The 20046-nt window shown below is 33.8% G+C and overlaps 2 protein-coding genes across 8 annotated transcripts; one reads left to right on the plus strand and one right to left on the minus strand.

Moving 5' to 3' along the window:
* Positions 1–797: 797 nt before the first annotated feature.
* On the plus strand, positions 798–16734 carry LOC107918236 (BOI-related E3 ubiquitin-protein ligase 1). 5 transcript variants are annotated; one of them, XM_016847775.2, is made up of 6 exons: positions 880–1134; positions 1225–1278; positions 14816–14884; positions 14982–15153; positions 15304–15665; positions 16038–16734. In XM_016847775.2, the coding sequence occupies exons 4-6, from the start codon at positions 15048–15050 to the stop codon at positions 16587–16589; spliced, it is 1020 nt and encodes a 339-aa protein (XP_016703264.1). In that variant the 5' UTR covers positions 880–1134; positions 1225–1278; positions 14816–14884; positions 14982–15047; the 3' UTR covers positions 16590–16734. The 5 variants fall into 5 exon arrangements, with proteins under 5 accessions (XP_040966860.1, XP_016703262.1, XP_016703264.1 ...); XM_016847774.2 differs by having other exon boundaries at positions 881–1134; positions 14816–14960; positions 15044–15153; XM_041110926.1 differs by lacking the exon at positions 14816–14884 and having other exon boundaries at positions 798–1134.
* LOC107916384 (uncharacterized) lies at positions 5487–10692 on the minus strand. 3 transcript variants are annotated; one of them, XR_005925468.1, is made up of 6 exons: positions 9139–9508; positions 7867–9029; positions 7217–7750; positions 7050–7125; positions 5856–6955; positions 5487–5615 (listed from the first exon to the last, which is right to left on the minus strand). XR_005925468.1 is itself a non-coding variant. In XM_041110915.1 (4 exons), the coding sequence occupies exons 2-4, from the start codon at positions 9344–9346 to the stop codon at positions 7433–7435; spliced, it is 1689 nt and encodes a 562-aa protein (XP_040966849.1). In that variant the 5' UTR covers position 9347; positions 10570–10692; the 3' UTR covers positions 7133–7432. The 3 variants fall into 3 exon arrangements, 1 of the variants encoding a protein (XP_040966849.1); XR_005925466.1 differs by lacking the exons at positions 5487–5615; positions 5856–6955 and having other exon boundaries at positions 7086–7125; positions 9139–9510; XM_041110915.1 differs by lacking the exons at positions 5487–5615; positions 5856–6955; positions 7050–7125 and adding an exon at positions 10570–10692 and having other exon boundaries at positions 7133–7750; positions 9139–9347.
* Positions 16735–20046: the final 3312 nt, after the last annotated feature.

Below are 20046 nucleotides of genomic sequence, written 5' to 3' on the forward strand. Positions count from 1 at the left end.
AGAGAAGATGGGTTTAAGCACAAAAAAGATCCCATCTCTGTATTGGGTTTTACAGGAAATAAAGAAAAAATATCAGATCTTCCTCATGAAAAGACAAATAATTTCTTATTTTTGAATAAAACCCAAAAATAGAAAGAAGAAAGTATGAAATCTTGAAGTGAGAAGTCTCACAACAAAGTGAAATGCAAATTGCAGATGAAAAATACCAATCAATTTCAAACCCTTAACCCTGTTAATCGATTTTAAACCCTCAACCAACCTTGAACCTTGAAATTGATTTCTAATCCAACACCTTGGTTTGTTAATTATTGTTTCTAATCCACAATAGCAACAATTAAGGGAAGAAGAAAAATAATATGGGAAAAAAACCTCAACAATTTTACAGTCTCTTCTCTTCTTCTTCTTCTTCTTCTTCTTCTTCTTCTTCTTCTTCTTCTTCTTCTTCTTCTTCTTCTTCTTCTGTTGTTAGGGTTATTTTTTCAATTTCTTCTTAAATTAGGTGGGTTTTCACGTAGCCATATCCAACATGGCTAGTTAATTGACCACATCAGCTAGTTAACCGGCCACATCACTGTCTCCTTAGGTCTGTAATAGAAAATGTTAGTGGGTAACTGATTTGTCACTTTTTGATAACATTATTGATTTGTCACTTTTTGATAACGTTAGTGACTGATTTATCATTTTTTAAAAGTTTAGTGACTGAATTGAAACCTGAATGATTGTTTTGTCAACTCTATCAAAGTTGGGTGAATTGGTGTAATTTACCCATTATATAATTCATGCAACAAATAAATCGTGAATAAAAAACCTTAATAAATTCTACTGATTTCAGTTAGCGTAACCACTAAGTAGAAAGGACAGGGCGTGCTTTGTTAATGCCACCGATTCTTAATCATTAGTATTATTCTTTTCAAATAATTTTGTTCTCCCAACTTCCTCTTTCTCTCTTTTCATTTTTTTCCCTTCGGCTTTTATTTTTCCTCTTCTATTTATTTCTTCTCTCTTTTTATTTCTTTCTATACGTCCGTTTTCCTTCTTTTCTTTCTTTCGTTGATTTTCTGAGGTCAATACTTTCAGATCCTAAATGATCGGTTTCTCTCTTTGATATCTTCTCCAAAAACGTTACATTTTGTGGTACGTTTTATTTATTCTTTCTACGATGTATTTTCTTTATATATATGTATATTTGTTTCTGGGTATTGAAGATTGGTTTGGGAATTGCAGATTCTGCGCAGTTACTGTTGTTGAAACTGAATAAAAATAGCATACGTATCGCAGGTACGGTCTTTTAGATTGTTGGGTTTTCCATGTCTTCGATGATGTTTTCTTTAAACTTTTATTTATTTTAGGTTGTCATTCAAAAAAAAGAAAAAACTTCTTTTTGTCGAGATTCATCTAGAATGTGAAATTGATCTTAATCTCCTAGTTTGTGTAATGATTATTACTCCTTGTTAATTTGATATCTGATTTTTCTTTCTGTTTTCTCTTTTGATCTTGATATTCTCCTTTCTGGTTTTTCTTCTTGTTTCCATCACTTCATCTCCCACATCCCTTCTTGTCTAGACTTTACATCCGGTTATCTTGTCGTTAATTATCATGGAATTTTTTTGCAACCAAACAAACATAAGTTCCATGTTGATCTCCTTATGAAGCATTATCCATAATTATACCTCGTACATTTTCCAACCTTTATTTTTAAGATATCTCTAGGTCATCGGCGTGATTTTTTTCCCCCTAGTTTTTTTACCCTTTTGACTGTAGAATCTACTTTTGGAACCTAACTTAAATATTTCGATAGTTCAATCAGTAATTCCGTCATATTTCTTTCCTTTTTTTTGTTTTCAATAAATAAAGAAGATGTTGAGGTAGAACATTAAAGTGTTCCCCCCCTTTTATTATCATCAGCTTAGATTAAGGTGTTTCTTTGATTCATTTGTATTTGAATTCCTAATAATTTCATCATTGTTGATCTGAATGCGATTCATGTATGCGTTAATTCTGGGTGCATGAATTTTGGGGGTAATAATTCATGTGGGGACCCTCGTAGTTTTTGATAGAATAGCTTAGCATTTATTGTCAACCTAATAGAGGAAGACAATTACATGATCAATTTGTTTCTTCTCCTGAATATTCAAATTAGTAGATATGTATTTGTAGTGTATTATCACCAATAAAAATTTTATATTGGAACATATATCTGATAAATGTCCTAGAATAGTTGGCTATTGCATTATTGTGGGAAGGTGGACATAGTCAACTCTTATCCTAGAGTCATTGTGCCATATTTACTGCTAAAATCTACTAGAAGCGTCCGTAAAGAGTGGAATTTTCTTTTATAGCCAAATGGTTTTACAGTGGTGAAGTAATTGAAATAATATCTTGACATGATTACATATTCAGTAACTTGTCGATGAAGTTGATACAGTTTTTCCATTGTAGTTCTCATCAAAACTCTCTTTTAACAAATTACTTTTCATATTTAAAACTTGTTTTATTTAGTTTTGTGCACACCCTCACTTTGCTGATGCAAGAGCTTTTTATTTTTATTTTACTTTTTTATTTCCTTAATAATTAATAATTTTTAGACGTATTATGTAATGTCTTTAGGGTTAAATCTTGTGCTAGGACTATATTTTATTTGCAAGAAAGCCTAATATAGATAACTTGTAAGTTTTACAACCAAAATTATTATTATTATTTTTTTTTTTTTGAATTAATAGAGAGAAACTAGAGGTTGTTTATAAACCTAATTTGTTTGGAGTTCCAACTTCTAACTAATTTTCAGCCTTGTTTCTTTCAAATATAGTTGTTTTCTACCTAAACCATACAAGCAATTGAAAGAATTAGGTTGAAAATGAGCTAGAAGTTGGAACTCTAAAATACCAAAGGTTATAAAAAAACCTCTCGTTTCTCTCTATTAGTTAAGAAAAAAAGGAGAATGAAATGTTAATGTTGGCAGCATAGCTTACAACTTATTTATACTAGGCTTTCTTGCAACTGAACTTTTATTGTTAGCCCTAGATTTACTTAACTGATGATCCTAACTCTAGATTTAACCCTAAAGATATCTTATTATCTTAGTCTATAATATGTCTAATAATTATTTATGAAATATAAAATAATTAAAAGCCCTTATATCATTCTCCTTCGCTTGGAAAAACTTGAACATGGCAAGGAGCTTTCACCACTTCTAACATAAATCTTTTAGAGAGAGCACTCTAGTTCTTTGGTGTCAGCTTTAGTAACAAATGATTTTTTACTTTCTTCTCGTGGAATATCATAAGCTAAGGCAACTTATGATAAGCTGGTATGTTGATAGCTGATTTAACAACTAACTTTTCTTGTCTACCACTCATTGAGCGTCTTGTTTGATATTCATGGAGTAGAAGTATTCCTGTCCTCAACCCTAGCAGGTTTGTTAGTATTAGTTTTCAGTAAGCAGGTTCCAGAGAAAATTACCTTTATCACTTGGGCATCATAACTGACTTCAGCTGTTTGTCTTTGAGTAAATTTGGAACCAACTGAAACAAGAGAATGAATTTTATGTGCATGTATTTTGTGAAGTTGGCTGGGTCCAGAACCTTGATCGCTCTTCCCTGCTACAGCTTTATTGACCAAAGATACTCTAGATACATAAATCAAAACTTGAAAGATTATAAACATTGAATCTACACCTTTTGATTCTGGAATCAAGGTACTAGACCCTGAAGATGGGAAAGGAATGGGTTTTGTGGACTATCTTACAAAGTTTTTTTCTTGTCGTAGCAAACAAAACAAGGTGTTACAAGACAAACACATTTCTAGGGTTAATTCCTAGGCTATCAAGATAATTTGAAGTTCTACTTCTCTTGTGGCCATTTTTTATTTCTTTTCTAATTATTTCTTTATATGACAATAGAATCTACTGTGAAGTCTTCGTACTTATTGTCTTGTTCATGTATCTTCTGGCAATTCTTATAATCTGGAATTGACAATCTTGAACATCCTGAATGTGACAATCTCCTTTCAATAAAGACTTTCCAAAGTCTTAAAAGTTGTCTTCCATTATGATATTTGTTCTTCAAAAACATGATAGAACCATTTGTTTCAGAACCAGACTGAACCAGCTGGTTGGACTGAGAACCAGCTAGGGTCGCGGTTCGGAAAAAGGAGTTGGACCTATTGACTTGTGGTGAATCAGTTGAACTAGTTGAACCGGGCAGTCAGACCAGTGGTGGAATCAGTTGAAATGGTTTTCTCTATTTTTTAAATATTTTATTCAATTGATCTGGTCAAACCGGTTGGACTGGTCTCCAGTCTGGTTTTGAAAACCTTGGATAGAACCAGCCAATTGATTAAGCATAACATTCAACCAAGACCTCCTCTTGAGAATATGACCTACATCTATAGAAACATAAAACAATGCCTCATCATCTAGATAAGGTCACTCTTTAAAGAATCCTTCCATCCCTTGGGTTGAATGTTGGGTATGGCATGGTAATGTTTCTTTCTGGAATGCTGGCTAAGATCTTGGTTTTCACTTAAGGGAGCTTCTATGTTTTGGTCTCATCATCATTGTTTTTGATCTTCGTTGTTAATTCTCTTCCAGAGGTCTCATTGGTTGAACATATTGGGACTCTCAAATATGTTTGTGTTGAAATATTGGATTGTTTCATACTGAACCCTAATTTTTCAAAACCCTTCACTTGAGCCCTCAATGCCTTTGGTAGGGAAGATAGTTGGGTAAATGCACTACCATAACACTAGTCTCCTCCTTATCTTCAATTTTTGTTATTAACACATCACAAACAATCAACGACTCTCCTTGAACTGGATATACATATTCTTCACTTTCTTTTGGATACTGTCATAAATAGGTTGTAGCATATCATACTCTTGTGCTTTCACATGCATCCTGTAATGAAAATCAGCAACTTAAATATTAGTTCCACCCCTATTCAATTCAAGGTCATGCACCAATTATTCTTCCAATTCACTTTATGAAAGGGGTTTTACTCACCATTATTACAGCATGTTTGGTTGGCTGTAATTGAATAGGGCTGTAATTGAATAGAGCTGTAATGGAATAGAGCTGTAATAAGTAATTTAATTGTTTGGTTGAATGGAATGGAATAGAACTGTAATAGTATTCTTGTGTTTGGTTGAATGGAATGATGTTGTAATCAGGGATTTAAATTGCGGTCGCGGTCGCGTTTTCGGTCGCGTCGCGTTTGTCGCGGTCGCGGACATAACGGACGCTATTGCGGTCACTGCGGGTATCGCGGTCGTGAATTTTTTTCAAATTCGCACAACTTACTGTAAAACATAGTAATTATAATTATAATTATAAAAAGTCACTTTTAATGATTTTTAGAGTGTTTTCTAACACTTATGAACCTTTATTAATATGACATGAGAACACAACTTTTATAATCATTAATTATTCTTATATTTATTTACGAATTTTCTAAGAATGTTATATTAACTAATAACAAAGTAAAAAAAAAGAAATATTAAACATTTATCATATTTAATAAGTTTGAAAGTTTTTATAAATAAAAGAATTGAGAATTCATACATGAGAGATGTCTTCAATATTTCTTGACAGCTTTGAAGATAGTGAAGATATAAATACGCTGCAAAAGGAAAAAAGGAATAGATAAATTAATGAATAGATTCTCATTAATTATTCCTATTTCCTACCACTTATTCTCATCTCATTCTACTTTCATATATAATTTAACATGCTTCGCTTCTTCATTATCTTTTCATAAAATATACTTCATTCATTTATCTAAAGATATATATTATTTTAAATATTTTAATATCATCAAAATTAAGAACAATAACAAAAGATTTCTTTAAAAAAAACATACCTTACAAATAATGATAGTGGCACGATTTAGTTTTCACCAATTAGTGGAATGACGAGGAAGATCAAATCCTTCACCTTCACTTTGGGAGCGGTCTTGACTTGATTCTCTTGGCCTTTGTCCAAAAATATATCCAAAAAAAGCAACATTTTCACCTTGGTTTTCATTCAATTGATATGGAGGATATATTTGAGGAGGAGGATACATGAAAGGTGGAGGTGGGTGATACATTGGTGGAGGAGGATACATTTGAGGCTTGTATGGCACACCATAATTAGGAAATGGTGGATGATAACCATATGGTTGTGGATAACCATGTGAAGGTTATTCTGGTGGATAAAAACCTTGAGTGCTAGTAGATGAATCACTATACCCAAGGTTACTAGAACTCGATCTCCTACCACTACCAGATGAAGAGCCTATAGAAGTATGCTTCTTGCCTTTTCCCTTTGATGGAGCTCTAGGTTTACTTCTATCTCTCCTAGGTTCAGGAAACATATTTCCATCAAACTCTGATCTGTCACGAAAATGTCCACCAGTGGTACCACTCCCATATTCTCCTCCATACTGACTAGAAGACCTAATTTCACCTCTATCACTACTATATCCGTCATCCTCATCAATTGGACTTAAACCACCACCATCGGGTCCATCGCCACTCTGACTTGGAGTTGAACTAGAACTTGAATGAGACAAAATTTGTTGTTGCGATTGATCAACATCCATTTCATCATCAGAGGTATCCACAGGCAACACACCGGCATTTTCACCATCTAACAATGGATTCTCTTTCTCATGAAGCCATTCTGATAGTGGATCAACATCTTCAAAGATATAATCAAGGCTGATAGGATTAAAACTAACATTTATATCATCAGTGCTCATTCTTTGTTGATGCCTCATCTTAAGCCTCATATTATAATAGGTAAACACTAGTTTTTTAAGTTTTTTATACTTTAACCTATTTCTTGCCTTGGTGTGAATATAACTAAATGTGCTCCAATTTCGTTCGCAATTTAATGCTGAAGTTGTTTGACTAAGCACTTTAATTGCTAATTTTTGTAATTCGGGAACACATGTGCCATATATCATCCACCACTCAGCTGCATAATATTATTTAAATTTCAAAATAACTTTAAAATGTACAATATAATTAAATAATATAAATTAAATTAAATAATTTAATTAACTGTTTACCCGGATTCATTTGCTTCCAAGCTCTTTGTGCTTGTGGAGTACCGAATGTCTCATGTTTATCTCTAAATAATAACAACTGCATAAATAAAAGATAGAGTAAAAATAAAAATAAAAATTCTATTTCAAATTATTTAACTAAGTTACAAATAATAGTAGTTGAATCTAACCTGATTAACCATTCTGACTTGAGTATCCATAGAAGGTTCTAATCTTTCAATTACTGATCGTGTACCTTCTAATGTTTCTATTAATACATTCTCAGAATGCTCCACCCCAAATTGAAATTGAAGGTTGAGAAAATAACCTAAGTATAATTTATAAGAATATCATCAAATAATAATAATCTAAAGCTTAAAATAATAAAATATAAAAATAGTTCTTAATTATATGAAATATTTTATCTTACCAGCTGAATGCAAGTCGGAATGCATAAAATTCCATCTATTGTCAATAATCTTTTCATACTCTGTGAAATATCGATAATTTTGTTGAATTGCTCGTTTAGCCCTATCAATAGCCTCATAAATAAAGCCCATCGTTGGTTTTTCATCGCTATCCACAAGTCTCAATACTCTTACTAAGGGCTCATAAACTTTTATGAGGTCATTGACTTTTTTCCAAAAATCTTTTCCCAAAACAATTTTTTTGGCTTCATAAGCAGGCCCTGACTTTTGCTTTCCCCATTTTGATTCTTTAAATTCCTATATATTCATAAGAAAAATTTTAAAATAATATAATTTAAATTATTTGGAACTAATAAAATCACTAAAGGTTACTATATTTAAGTAATTATATTAACTAATTATAAAATACTGACCTTTGAATTAAACATTTCTCTCAAACCTTGCTTTTGTCTTGTTATCTCTTCAAGTTGAATGAAATGAGTTGCAAATCGAGTAAGAGCGGGTCGAAGTATTTGTTTCCCTTGTGTATACTTCTTCATCAAATCAACAGTCCAAATGTGATTGTATATAAAGCAAGTCACTTTTTTTGCCTCATCTAACACTTTTGCTACACTGGGCTTTTTCCCAATATCTTCAAGGCATAGATCTAAACAGTGAGCTGCACATGAGGTCCAATATAGATGTTGTCTTTTCAACATTAACTTTTTTCCAGCAGCTTTCATTGCTGCCTCATTATCAGTCACTATTTGGACAATGTAATTTTCTCCAATTTCTTCTACAACTGAATCTAACAAACGGTAGTAGAATTCAGCATCTCTACTACGGACACTTGAGACATCTACCGATTTCCAAAAAATGGTTCCTTTACTGCAATAAACAAGGAAATTAATGATGTGCATTTGATTCAAACTGTTGGTCCAACCATCACACATTAGAGTTGCACCCAATTCTTTCCAATGAGTCTTTAGTACATTTACCCAATCATGAACTCGTTGATACTCTGACTCCAAATACACATCTGAAACCTCATAAGGTGTTGGGAGCTTTACACCTTGTCCAACTTCTGTTGCCACTTGAATTAAGTTATACAACCATGGAGAGTTTGCTAATTGAAAAGGAAGTCTTTCATATATTATAAATTTAGATACCGCTTCACCTATCTTCCTTCGAAAACTCTTTAAAAAAGAGTCATTGACCTTTGGTTGCTTTGAACTTTTGCTTCTAACCAATTCAGGTATAGCTCCCCTTAAGGTAAACTCAGACTCACCTGGAATAGATTTACTCGTTCTTTCTCTATTATGTTCTCTAGCTGATCCATGAGAAGATCGCCCTTCTTCATAAATGTTATCCCAACCACCAGTACTTCGTCTGAATTTTTCCCTTCTATGCCACTCGTGTTGTGATTGGATACTTTCTCGAGTTGCTTGCCTTATAGCAGAAACCTCATCAATGAATCCCTCATGCTCATCCTCCTCTTCTGTTAATTGAGATAAGAATTCATCTTTTCTCCTCTTTTTGTCTATTTTCTTTGTGTTGCTTTCTTTTAGTACATTCATCATACTTTCTCTAATGACACCTGTTAATAAAATAAAAATAATTCACACTTTATATTATTATCAATTATATATAATCTTTATTGATAAATTTACAATAACATTTAATAATAATAATAAAGTATCACATACCAGTAACATTAGGGCATGGTACAACATTGCCGGTTTTATGAGCAATGTGCTCTTTAAATCGTGTTATTCCTCCTTTCACAACTTTACCACAAAGTTTACATACGATACTTCCTCTCGCATTTGGCACTAGAGTTCCAAAGTGCCAACCTATATCATTACTTGGTGCACCCTCCAATCCTTTAGTCGGGAACTCTTCACGTGGTGGCATGCTTTATTTTTATTTATATAAGAAACATAAAATTATATTTAGAAATATAAGCAACTCATTACTTATATAGTTATATTATCAACAATATAATACCAAAAAAAGTAAACAAAATTTAAAGCTAAAGTAAAGACCTAATATTATAGAAATAAATAAATAAATATTGTGTAAAAAAATTTAATAATAATAATAATAATGATAATAAATAATAATAATAATAATAATAATAATAATAATAATCATGATGATGATGATGATGATGATGGTATTAATAATAATAATAACAATAATAAAAATCTTAAAATTAAAAATTATATGAAAGGATATACTATATAGATAAATAAAATGATATAATAAAATAAATGTATTTAAAATATTTAGGTAAATAAATATGAAAAGAAATATAATTGAAATAATAATGCAAAACTAATTAAATTTTAATAATATGGTAATAATAACAAGTAAATAAATAATAAAATAAAAAAGGAAAAATAATAATAGTAATAGTAATAGTAATATTAAATTAATTAATTTAATAATAAAATAGCAAAAATAACAAAAAGGGACTAAATCGAACTTAAAACATAAATTTGCGGCAAATCCGAAATAAATAAAAAGAAAAAGGACCAAATTGAATGCACAAATAACAAAAATGGATCAAATGGGAAATAATCCCCATCCTTCAAAACGCACAGCTTCAAGGTGGACCAAATTGAAATACGAAATAAATTATAGGACAAAATTAAAAAAGAAATAAGCTTGATTGTAAATAATAAAAAATAGGAAGGGCTAAAAGCACAATTAACCCTTCTGTTAAAAACACGCGGATCCTAGGAAACGGGTCGGGTAAGTGCGCGGGTTAGGCCGAAACGGCGTTGTTTTGGTGCCAGAGTGGCCTGCCCAAAACGGCGTTGTTTTGAAGGCCTATTTAAATGAAAAAATTTTCAGAATCTTCATTTCAGCCATTCTTCAAATAATTTTTTTGCCTTTTTCTCTCAATTATCTTTCTTCTCTGCCGTTGCCCAGAATTCGGCCATCGGCCACCGTGGCAGCCGCCGATCACCGGCGACGGCGCCGCCGTGCACGGTGGTCGGAAATCGCCGAAAATATTTTAACCCCCCTTTTTTTGTGTAGAATATAGATCTAGGGATAAAAATATCAAAAAATCACTATGTTGCAGATTCAAGACATGCAAGTACTTTACTGGGTTAGTTTTCTCTACTTACTTGATCTATTGCTTTGCTTGCTGCCTGTGCCCTGTGGCTGTGTTTTTTGCCTTGCCGAAATATGGAGAATGAAGAAATATATTTTGCCTTTTCGTTTGCTTGTGATTCTGTGAAATGTGAGTTTGTGAGTCTGACTTACTGAGTACTGCCTTGTATTGTGTTGTGTGAGTGAGTTTTGATTTTTTAATCGACTTTCAGTCTTTTACTTTACTTTGTTTTGATTGCAGGTTGGGAGGGAATATATTCCCTTGTCTTTTGTTTTATTATGAAGTACAATTATTCAGTCTTTCTTCTCACTTTTCACTATTCACTTCAATATTTCATTCACCAGAATCACCATCCATGTCCATCTACAGCACTTGATTTTTTTTTTTAATTTACGGAAACGGAAATAACGGGAATAGCAGCCCGTTATTGCCGCAATTGTCCGTTATCCGTTAAATTGCGGCCGCTATCCACCGTTATCGGTGTGAATCCGCTTCCCTCCGTTATTTTCAGCAATAGCGGTTTCGGTCGGCGGCGTTACCGCTATATAACGGCCGTTATTCTAAAAACGTTCCGTTATTTGAATCCCTGGTTGTAATAGCATAAGGAAAAAAACTAAAATGACCAGAATACCCTTAGCAGAATTTTTGTTAAGGTAGATGAATATTGTTATTGTTATTAAATTTTAATAAGATTATTATTGAAAATAATTTAATAAAAATAATAAATAGTTTAACCATATTTTAACATAATTATTATTAAATATATTTTAATAAAAAATATAATTTAATAACATTCATTATATAATTATTATTATATGAATTAAAAAATCAAGATATATAACACTATAAAAAAATATATAATCTACTTTATTATTTTTAAACTTCAATTCATATTTATGCTCCGTTTGTTTGCCAGTAAAATATTTTTCGGAAAATAATTTATGGAAAATGATTTACTTTTCTAGAAATGATTTACTTTTATGGTGTTTGGATGAATCTATGTAAAATATTTTCCATTATTTGGTAGATTTCTTAAAAATATTTTATAAAAGCTGTTTTAAATTAAACAAATATATATTTAAAAATTTATTATCTTTTCATTGTTTATTTGAGTTTATTATATATATACATTAATAAATTTATATTTTAAATTGTTTTTACATATATTTCAATGTTTTATTTATGGGTAAACTACAAAAATAGTCACTTTTGTTTGCCTCGGGTTATATTTTAGTCACTTATATTTGAAATGTTACGTTTTAGTCATTTATGTTATTATTATCTCCCTAATGATAATCCTATGTGGTAGTCCAATTAGATTTTAAGTGCCAACTAGATTTTAAGTATATCTGTTAATACATACTTCATCCGGTTAAATTATACAGTTTTCTGTTATTACATACTTCATCCGGATAAATTATACAGTTTTCTATTAATACATACTTTATTCGGGTAAAATATGGATCATTATACAAGAATTTCTTTTAGTAATAACTGAATATGGATCATTCGACCACTTCAAAAATAAAATAATAAGTTCAAATTTTAAGTTTTTGTAGCAACACTTACCAAAATATTTTAACCAGATTGGTTATGGAACATCTCTTAAGCGAAAATGAAAAGGAACCATCATTTAGTTTCGAATTCTCAGTGAAAACTTGGTCATCGACTCATGGCAGAATCAAAATGTAAACTTGACATGCAGTATAGAAGAGAGGAAAAAAGGCACAAAAATCGGCAAAAGTATGCATCTATAGTTGAAATAACTTAATATAAGTGGTTTAGCTAGTTATAACACACCAAACCACTAAAAGGAACCTAAGCTCATAATCTAATAGGTTCCTCATGTATCACGACAACCCTTATAGACTGTATCCTGCTTTCACTGTCAACATTTCCTTTGTGACTCCAAGTTGTTTATGCCTATGACTTTATAGGCTCCAACGTGTATTATTTATTGAATTCCTTTAAGAGGTCTCTAAATCGGTTTATGTATGCCAAGCCATATACTAGGAGATTATGGTACAGAAAAAAAAAAAAGAGGAAGCCAATAGATCAGAATCATTGTGTTCACACAATAGATAAAAATTTTCAATCTAGTAGAAAGCAAGTTTCTAAATCTTCATAGTAACGATTAAAAACAAATATTGTTCACAAACAAGTAGAGAATACTTATATATACTCAATTTACATGCATGAATAAGAAGACATCTACATGAGAGAGAGAAAGCAAGTGAGTGCCTAATTAACTTGAAGCACCAGCAGAATCTAACTAGTACTGCAACCAAAATCCAGTGGTTTGATTTGAAATTAACTAAGTCATTGCATTAACAATTCCTTTCTTCATGTAGTTCACTATCCATCCAATCCCCGTCCCTTCCTTTTACCTTTCCACAAATGTACAAGTCACAACTGGTCTAAAATAAATCATATCCTTCACTTTGGAATAATATGCTAATATTCCATAGTGGTGTCTGGCATTTCCAATGTGAAAGAAAGAGCCTGCCCCAACCTAGGTGTCTGGCATTTCCAATGTGAAAGAAAGAGCCTGCCCCAACCTAGAGGGAAGAAAATTAAGTTAAAACATCCACCCATAATATCAAAACAGCAACGCCCTATGGTAAGAATCCCATACAAGAAATAACCATTAATCTCAAATAACAAAGATTACCAATATAACATGCTCTTTTACATAAGAAATGTTTCCAAAAAATTAACTTCAAAGCTAAATCTCAGCCACCATCCCCTCAAGCTTGATGTGAAATACTGACCTCAATTAGGTGTCAAGTAGTAAACAACAATCCATCAATATCCTAACACCACCATTATGTAACCAAATAAACCAAGTCGAATATGTAAAACTAATAAAACAACTCGCTTCATTGTATTTGCCACCTAAAATAGAAACTAGTAATACTCAAACTTTCACCTTTAATATTGAATCATAAACATTACACCCCACCCCACCCAAAAAAGAAAAAAAAAACAAAGTTTTTGCCATTTGCAAACATCAGAAACCTAAAAGCCAAAACTTCAGGTACCTTGCCATTTCCAAAACACATTCTCAAGAATCAAACAAATATATAAGAAAGAAACAAACAAACAAAAAAGCAAAGGAATTGCTTAAATTCAGAATCAAAGGTTCTATCTCCCTTAATTTTCGAAGCTTTCTAAAACTAAAACATAATAGTTAACTAAATTCCCAAAAGTTTGGAAAAAAGAAACTATAAAATCAAAACATTTTAGTGAGAACGTTGAGATACTCTACTTCTTCAAGGCTCTGCCATTGTTTCTTTTGATGACTCAGTAAGGAACACACCGTTTAACCATAAAACAAAAATGAAAAGGCAAAAGACAAAGTTCAAGTTAAGATGATGAAGGAAGATGATGTGAAGGAAGAAGAAGCAAAAATGGTTACCTGATAGGGGAGGAATGCCGGAGTCGGGTATGAGAAATGGCTGCCGATTGAGAGTGTTTTGAGGTGAAATTTTTGTAAGGGCAGAATAGGGTTTTTTAAGCAACGAATGGCTAAACGGTGAAGAGGGAAAGGAATAGAAATCCCCAAAAATCTTTGCTTAAGCCCGGAATGGAATACACCCGTAATAGGGTATTCCATTGAACCAAACGCCAGTTTAAGTGGGCTTGAAGAATAGGCTGGTAATAGGCATGTAATGGCTTAGCCATTACAGCCAACCAAACATGCTGTTAGATTTATCAATGCAATCACCTTCTTTTATGTCAAATTGTTTGTGGGTAAATTCCAAATTCTCCATCTGGGTTCCCATTTGTTCCTGTTGTAACCAAGTATAAATGGCATGCAACGATTCTTCATTGCATGTTGCATCACAACCAATCTCTTGCTGTTCTATCTTACACCTGCTTGTAAAAATGTTGGCTTTGCTTTCATGAGAACAGAAAATATGTAAATAGATACCGTTGAGATTTTTTGTTATTTTTTAGTAGTGATAAAATAGGTGGTAATTAACTTTATTCCTGTTGGATGGTGCAAGGCAATTTATCGTGAATAAATGTAAAAAACTGAGATATAGTACATGAATTGGTTGTGTCTCATCTTCAAGGAACCCAAAGGTGTTTCAATTACCAATATTGAACTCATGTGTCTGACCTTAGGACCTTCCATTGAAAATTTTGTTGGATCTGACTGTTATGCAGGCACGTTTAGAATTGCTAGATTGCCACTATTGTCATCTTTATAATTTGGATTTTGACTGTGTTTCTTTTCTTTGTTCTTTGCACAGGGAAATTCAGTTGTGGAAACTCTCGGAGAACTATAAATCATAATAGTTTAGGCTTTAAGATAGGAAAATGTTAGGAGGCAACAACATTAATCCTGTGCTTCCCATTTTCCTGGATAAAAAAAGCTTGATTATTTGGCGTTTAACTGTATATCATTTTCTTGTGCAGGCAAATTCTCAACTTTGGATACTCTTCTAAGATAAATCATAATAGTTTATGTATTGATATAGGAAAATGCTAGGAGGCAATGAAGGTAATCCTATGCTGCCCATTTGCATGGATGAGAATGGTCTTCCATATCAGACTAATGCATCAAATCAACTGCAGTTATTTGGAAGATGTATGTTATTATTTTTTTCATTTATTTAGCAATTAGTTTATGTTTTATTGTCTTTCAATGTCTTATTTCGTCAGGCAAAACCACACTGATCCATTCTCTTTTACTTAAACTTTTAATGGCAACTGATCCGTCTTTTTTTTAAACTTTCAGTACCCGTTGGATGTACTGTTGATGTGGTGAATTATTTTGGAAATGAGCCTTTAGCTCCCATGGTTCCACCCAATAAAAGAGGCCACGAAACAGAAGATATTCTGAGGCAACAGAAGCTACAAATTTCATTGAATTATAAAATTTATAAAGAGGAAGCTGACTGTTCAGCTAGCATTCCTAATCCACATGCTATATCTACTGGCTTACGGCTATCATATGATGATGATGAGCGGAACTCATCTGTGACTTCTGCTAGCGGAAGCATGACACATGGTCCGTTAATGATCTTGGCTCTCGGTGACAATGTTACAACCGAACTTGATCGTCAGAAAGAAGAATTTGATCAATATATCAAAATGCAGGTACTATTGTGGTATTGCTCTCCAAGTAAAATAAAATATGTCACCTTTCTGTATGATCTCTCAATATAGGGGGTTTCTTAGTGACAGGATTAAAACAGCTTTTACTAGTCAATCTTAATAACTCGTATTTATGTTGATGCGTTTGCTTTTGGCTGGGCATAGGTGCTTAGTAATTTTCTTTGTTTACTATAATAATTCTGATAAATTATGTGTTGGAGGTGTCCTTGCTTCAAGGCTCCTAACATCCGTCCTGATAATGATTTTACTATTTTATACTCCATAAATCTCACATGTTTATGGTTTGCTGGTAACACCTAGCACTATGGTGCCTAGGAGGACGTTCTGATTCAGTCTTTTTTCTTTCTTAATCAGGAAGAGCACTTGACGAAGGGAATAAGAGACATCAAACAAAGACACACGGCTTCTTTTCTTGCTGCTATTGAGAAAGGTGTCAGCAAAAAGCTTAGGGAGAAAGACGTAGAACTAGAGACTCTGAATCGCAAGAATAGGGAACTGGTTGACAGGATAAAGCAGGTGACTATGGAAGCCCAGAATTGGCACCATAGAGCAAAATACAATGAGTCAGTCGTTAATGTGTTGAAGAGCAACCTGGAGCAAGTAATGTCACAGTCACAGGGTGGTGAGCAGCAGGGAAAGGAAGGTTTTGGAGAAAGTGAAGTCGATGATGCTGCCTCATATATTGACCCCAACAACTTACTCAGCATTCCTGATGTTGGTGGTGCAAAATGTGTTTCTGGGAATCACCATGGCATGATTTGCAGAGCTTGCAACGCAAAGGAGGTGTCCGTTTTGTTGATGCCATGTAGGCATCTTTGCATATGTAAAGATTGTGATGTGCTAATTAGTGTTTGTCCTGTCTGCGAGGTTAAGAAAACAGCTCATGTCCAAGTTTACTTATCATAAACTGTGAAACAAATTACAGATTAAAAGAAAATGAGTATATATATACCCTCTTCATTGTGATGTGTTGCCTGTATCTGCTTATTCCTAACAGATGTATGAAAGTAAAGGATTTGTTGAAATGGAGTTTGCAAAGCATCCTTTGTTCTCTCTTGTTTCTTTTGGTAGGTGTTGCACGTCTCATGGTTTTTTATGTCTATTCAAGTGTTAGTAGCGAAAGAAATCTGTTTCTAAATTCGATTGTTTAAATGCTTGGAGATTAAAGGTATATGTTTTACAAAAAAAAAAAAAAGATTTTTGGTTAATAGAAATTGAGTCAGATAGTGGTCCTTCTTTTTTTACTAGAAATTCTGACAAAAAAAAAACTTAGATCTTATAGACTTTCATACATATATATATAATTTTAAAAATGATTTAGGTATAATTGTTTATAATTATATAAGTACTTTTCAATTATTAAGGGGAGGGGAGGGTGAGCATTGAATTATAAATTATTTTTATACAATCTAAAAAAAAATTATAAATTAACAATTTAAAAAAAATATTATAAGTTAACACTTTTAGTGTTTGAGATGATTATAGCAAATATATATATAAATTTTAAAAAATTCTACTATAAAAATAAATGTGTATTTTATAAATTTATAATAAAAAAAATTATATTATTTATAAGAAATGTTACGAAAATTTAAGATAATTTATAATTTTTTTAATAAAGGTTACTCTATTATAAATTTTATATTATTTTAATTTAATTTACATATTATAAAAGGATATAACTTAGCATAAGTCTTTCTCTAAAATAAGTTTTTATAATTAAAGGTACAATCTATTGGAATTATGAATTCAAATATTTTAAGGTCGATGTTAGTTATGCAAATAGAAAAGATTTCTTGTATCATATAGTGGGGTATGATTCCGTTTAAGAGAATGGTGCTAGACACACCATAGAAAGTTCACGAACTCTTTAATATGAGACATTCAAGGCTTGGAAATGTGGTTGAGATAATATTTGTTGTTCTAAAAAGATATTTCTCATATTAACATCACCTTAGTATGGCATAAAAAAAATAAGGTTCGATTGTACTAGTGTCACGGGGCTAGACCTTTCGTCTCGCAATCCGTGCGGCCTTAGGCGATTTGCTCGTCCAAATTCGCCCAAGTCAGCCTTTACTCGAATAAGGATTCCTTAAGAACTCCTCCAAGGCACTAACTCGTACAACGGAAGCAAACTTATGCCAAAAGAAGCTTAAAAAGAACAACAGAAAGGGACGCTGCAAAGTGTTTGAGTAAATGCTCTCTATTCTCTTATTCACAAAGAATAATGAAACAATGAATGGAGTGAGTACAAATGAGGGGGAGGCTCTCTATTTATACTTGAGCTCCCCCAAAACCGACGGTCAAGATACAATTACATCGACGGACGAGATTAACCAATCCCATGATTTAAAGGATTTACAAGATATTGACATATCAAATCCTATCTAATATTTATAAGATATGATTCCCTCTATCTTTAAAGATTAGTTATCATAGTTACCTAAGTTGCCATATCTTCGCTATCGGGCCAACCAGGCTTCAATCTGATAGGCTTCTCCAACAGTTCCTTGAATCGGGCCAGCTTTCGTGGGCCAAATGATCCCCATCTAAGTAATAGACCTCCATCGGATGCATTTGATTCGATGGTCATGGGCTTTGAACTCTGGCTTGTGACATTCTCCCCCACCCATTCTCGCAACGTTCTCGTTGCGATTTCTGAATGGCACTAACTTGATTCGCCTTGGATCCCACTCATTGCCTTAGCTCTTCCCTTCCTTCGGGACTTTTGCCTCGGCTTCTGTCGCTTTTTAACTCGAGCTGTCCTACTCATTCGTACATCTCGATGACAAGGAGTTATGTCACTCCCTTGCCCACATTCTAACTTTCCTCGAACAGAATCCTCATGATTCACAACACTTGGCTTCGCTTTGCCCACAGTCTCTCGGCCTCCTTGCTTAAGAACTTCGAAAGGGCCCCTACGTTCTCACCAAGTACATAAGTTAGAATGCAAAACACTATCAGAGTGTTCCGAATGTACCTTTGCATTTACTCGGGTCAACTGTCCCACATGCATCACTTCTTTTTCCTTGAAGTCCGATGCACCACCCACCTCTCCTATAGGTGGAAGCCTTGTCGATGACTCGGCCAACTCCGACGCTTCACTCGATTCGAGCCTCATTGGTCCCAGCTTCACTGTTTTCATCGCAACTTCTTCCTCTAAGTTCGATGACAAACTCACCTCTTCTTTGGGTGGAAGCCCCTCCGACGACTCACTATGCTCGGAAATTGTCTTTCCTTTGACTACGGCTTGCTTTGGACAGTTCCGCAACTCATGCGGACCACGGCATAAGAAGCACTTTACTCGCTTCTTTTTGCTCCTCTTAGCCCTCTTGGCTTCGGCTTTACCCTTGCTCGAACCAAGCTTCTTGGGCTCATTGTCTGCTCTATCGTTCCCTTCGATGACAGACTTGCTCCTCTTTGCCCTCTTGGCTTCGGCTTTTCCCTTGTTCGAACCAAGTTTCCTGGGCTCCGTATCTGATCGATCATTCCCATCGATAACAAATTTCCTCGGACACTTCCGCAACCTATGCGGACCATGACATAAGAAGCACTCGACTGGCTTCTTATTCTCACTTTTAGCCTCCTTGGCTTCGACACCCCTTGCGCTCGAACCAAGTCCCAAGGCCTTACCCACTGGCTTCTTCCTAAGCGCGGATTTCCTATGACATTTCTTCAATATATGTGGACCGTCGCAGAGAAAGCATTTCAGCTTGTCCCTTTTCCTCTTGGGTTTCTCTTTCCCAACTCGTGGTTTCCCATTACCACTATTGTTGCCGTTGCCATTGCCATACTCATCCGTATCTTCCTTGTGATTCCTTTCACATACGCCCCTTTCCTCGGACTTGGAAGATCCAAGCTTGTCTTTCCCTAGACCAAGCTTAACCACGGATACTGCTACCGTCATGGCTTCCGACAGCTTTTGGACACCTCTTTGTTCCACCTTCTGTCTGACCCACGACTTCAATTCCTCTTGAAAAGCAAGCATTGCTTCTCTCTCAGTCACATCCGAAACTTGGAGCATGAGTTCCTTGAACTCATGAACATACTCCCCCACTGTGCCCCATTGCGTTATCCCTTGCAACTTTGATCGAGCTTCTTCCTCGGCAAACTTAGGGTAAAACTGTCCCTTCAACTCGCATTGGAACTTCTCCCATGTTCCAATCTCACCTTACCTTTTATCTGTGGTCCTACCTCGCCACCATAAAAGCGCAATATCAGTAAGAAATAATGAAGCAGTTTGTACCTTACCCGCATTATCCACGATGCCTTTGGCACGGAAGTAATTTCCATCCTCCATAAGAAATTGTCCACATCACATGCAGATCTTGTCCCCACAAACTCTTTCAGCTTCGGGACATAC

This window comes from Gossypium hirsutum, chromosome A01, assembly GCF_007990345.1.
Source record: "Gossypium hirsutum isolate 1008001.06 chromosome A01, Gossypium_hirsutum_v2.1, whole genome shotgun sequence".
Taxonomy (NCBI): domain Eukaryota; kingdom Viridiplantae; phylum Streptophyta; class Magnoliopsida; order Malvales; family Malvaceae; genus Gossypium; species Gossypium hirsutum.

Bases quoted from the DNA above. Each gene is read 5' to 3' on its own strand.
- LOC107918236 (XM_041110926.1), top strand. From the start codon at position 15,048: ATGCTAGGAGGCAATGAAGGTAATCCTATGCTGCCCATTTGCATGGAT. The intron at 15,154-15,303 runs GTATGTTATTAT...TTAAACTTTCAG, and splicing joins ACTGCAGTTATTTGGAAGAT to TACCCGTTGGATGTACTGTT. The intron at 15,666-16,037 runs GTACTATTGTGG...TTTCTTAATCAG, and splicing joins ATCAATATATCAAAATGCAG to GAAGAGCACTTGACGAAGGG.
- LOC107916384 (XM_041110915.1), bottom strand. From the start codon at position 9,346: ATGCCACCACGTGAAGAGTTCCCGACTAAAGGATTGGAGGGTGCACCA. The intron at 9,030-9,138 runs GTATGTGATACT...TTTTATTAACAG, and splicing joins ACCATGCCCTAATGTTACTG to GTGTCATTAGAGAAAGTATG. The intron at 7,751-7,866 runs GTCAGTATTTTA...ATGAATATATAG, and splicing joins GAGAAATGTTTAATTCAAAG to GAATTTAAAGAATCAAAATG.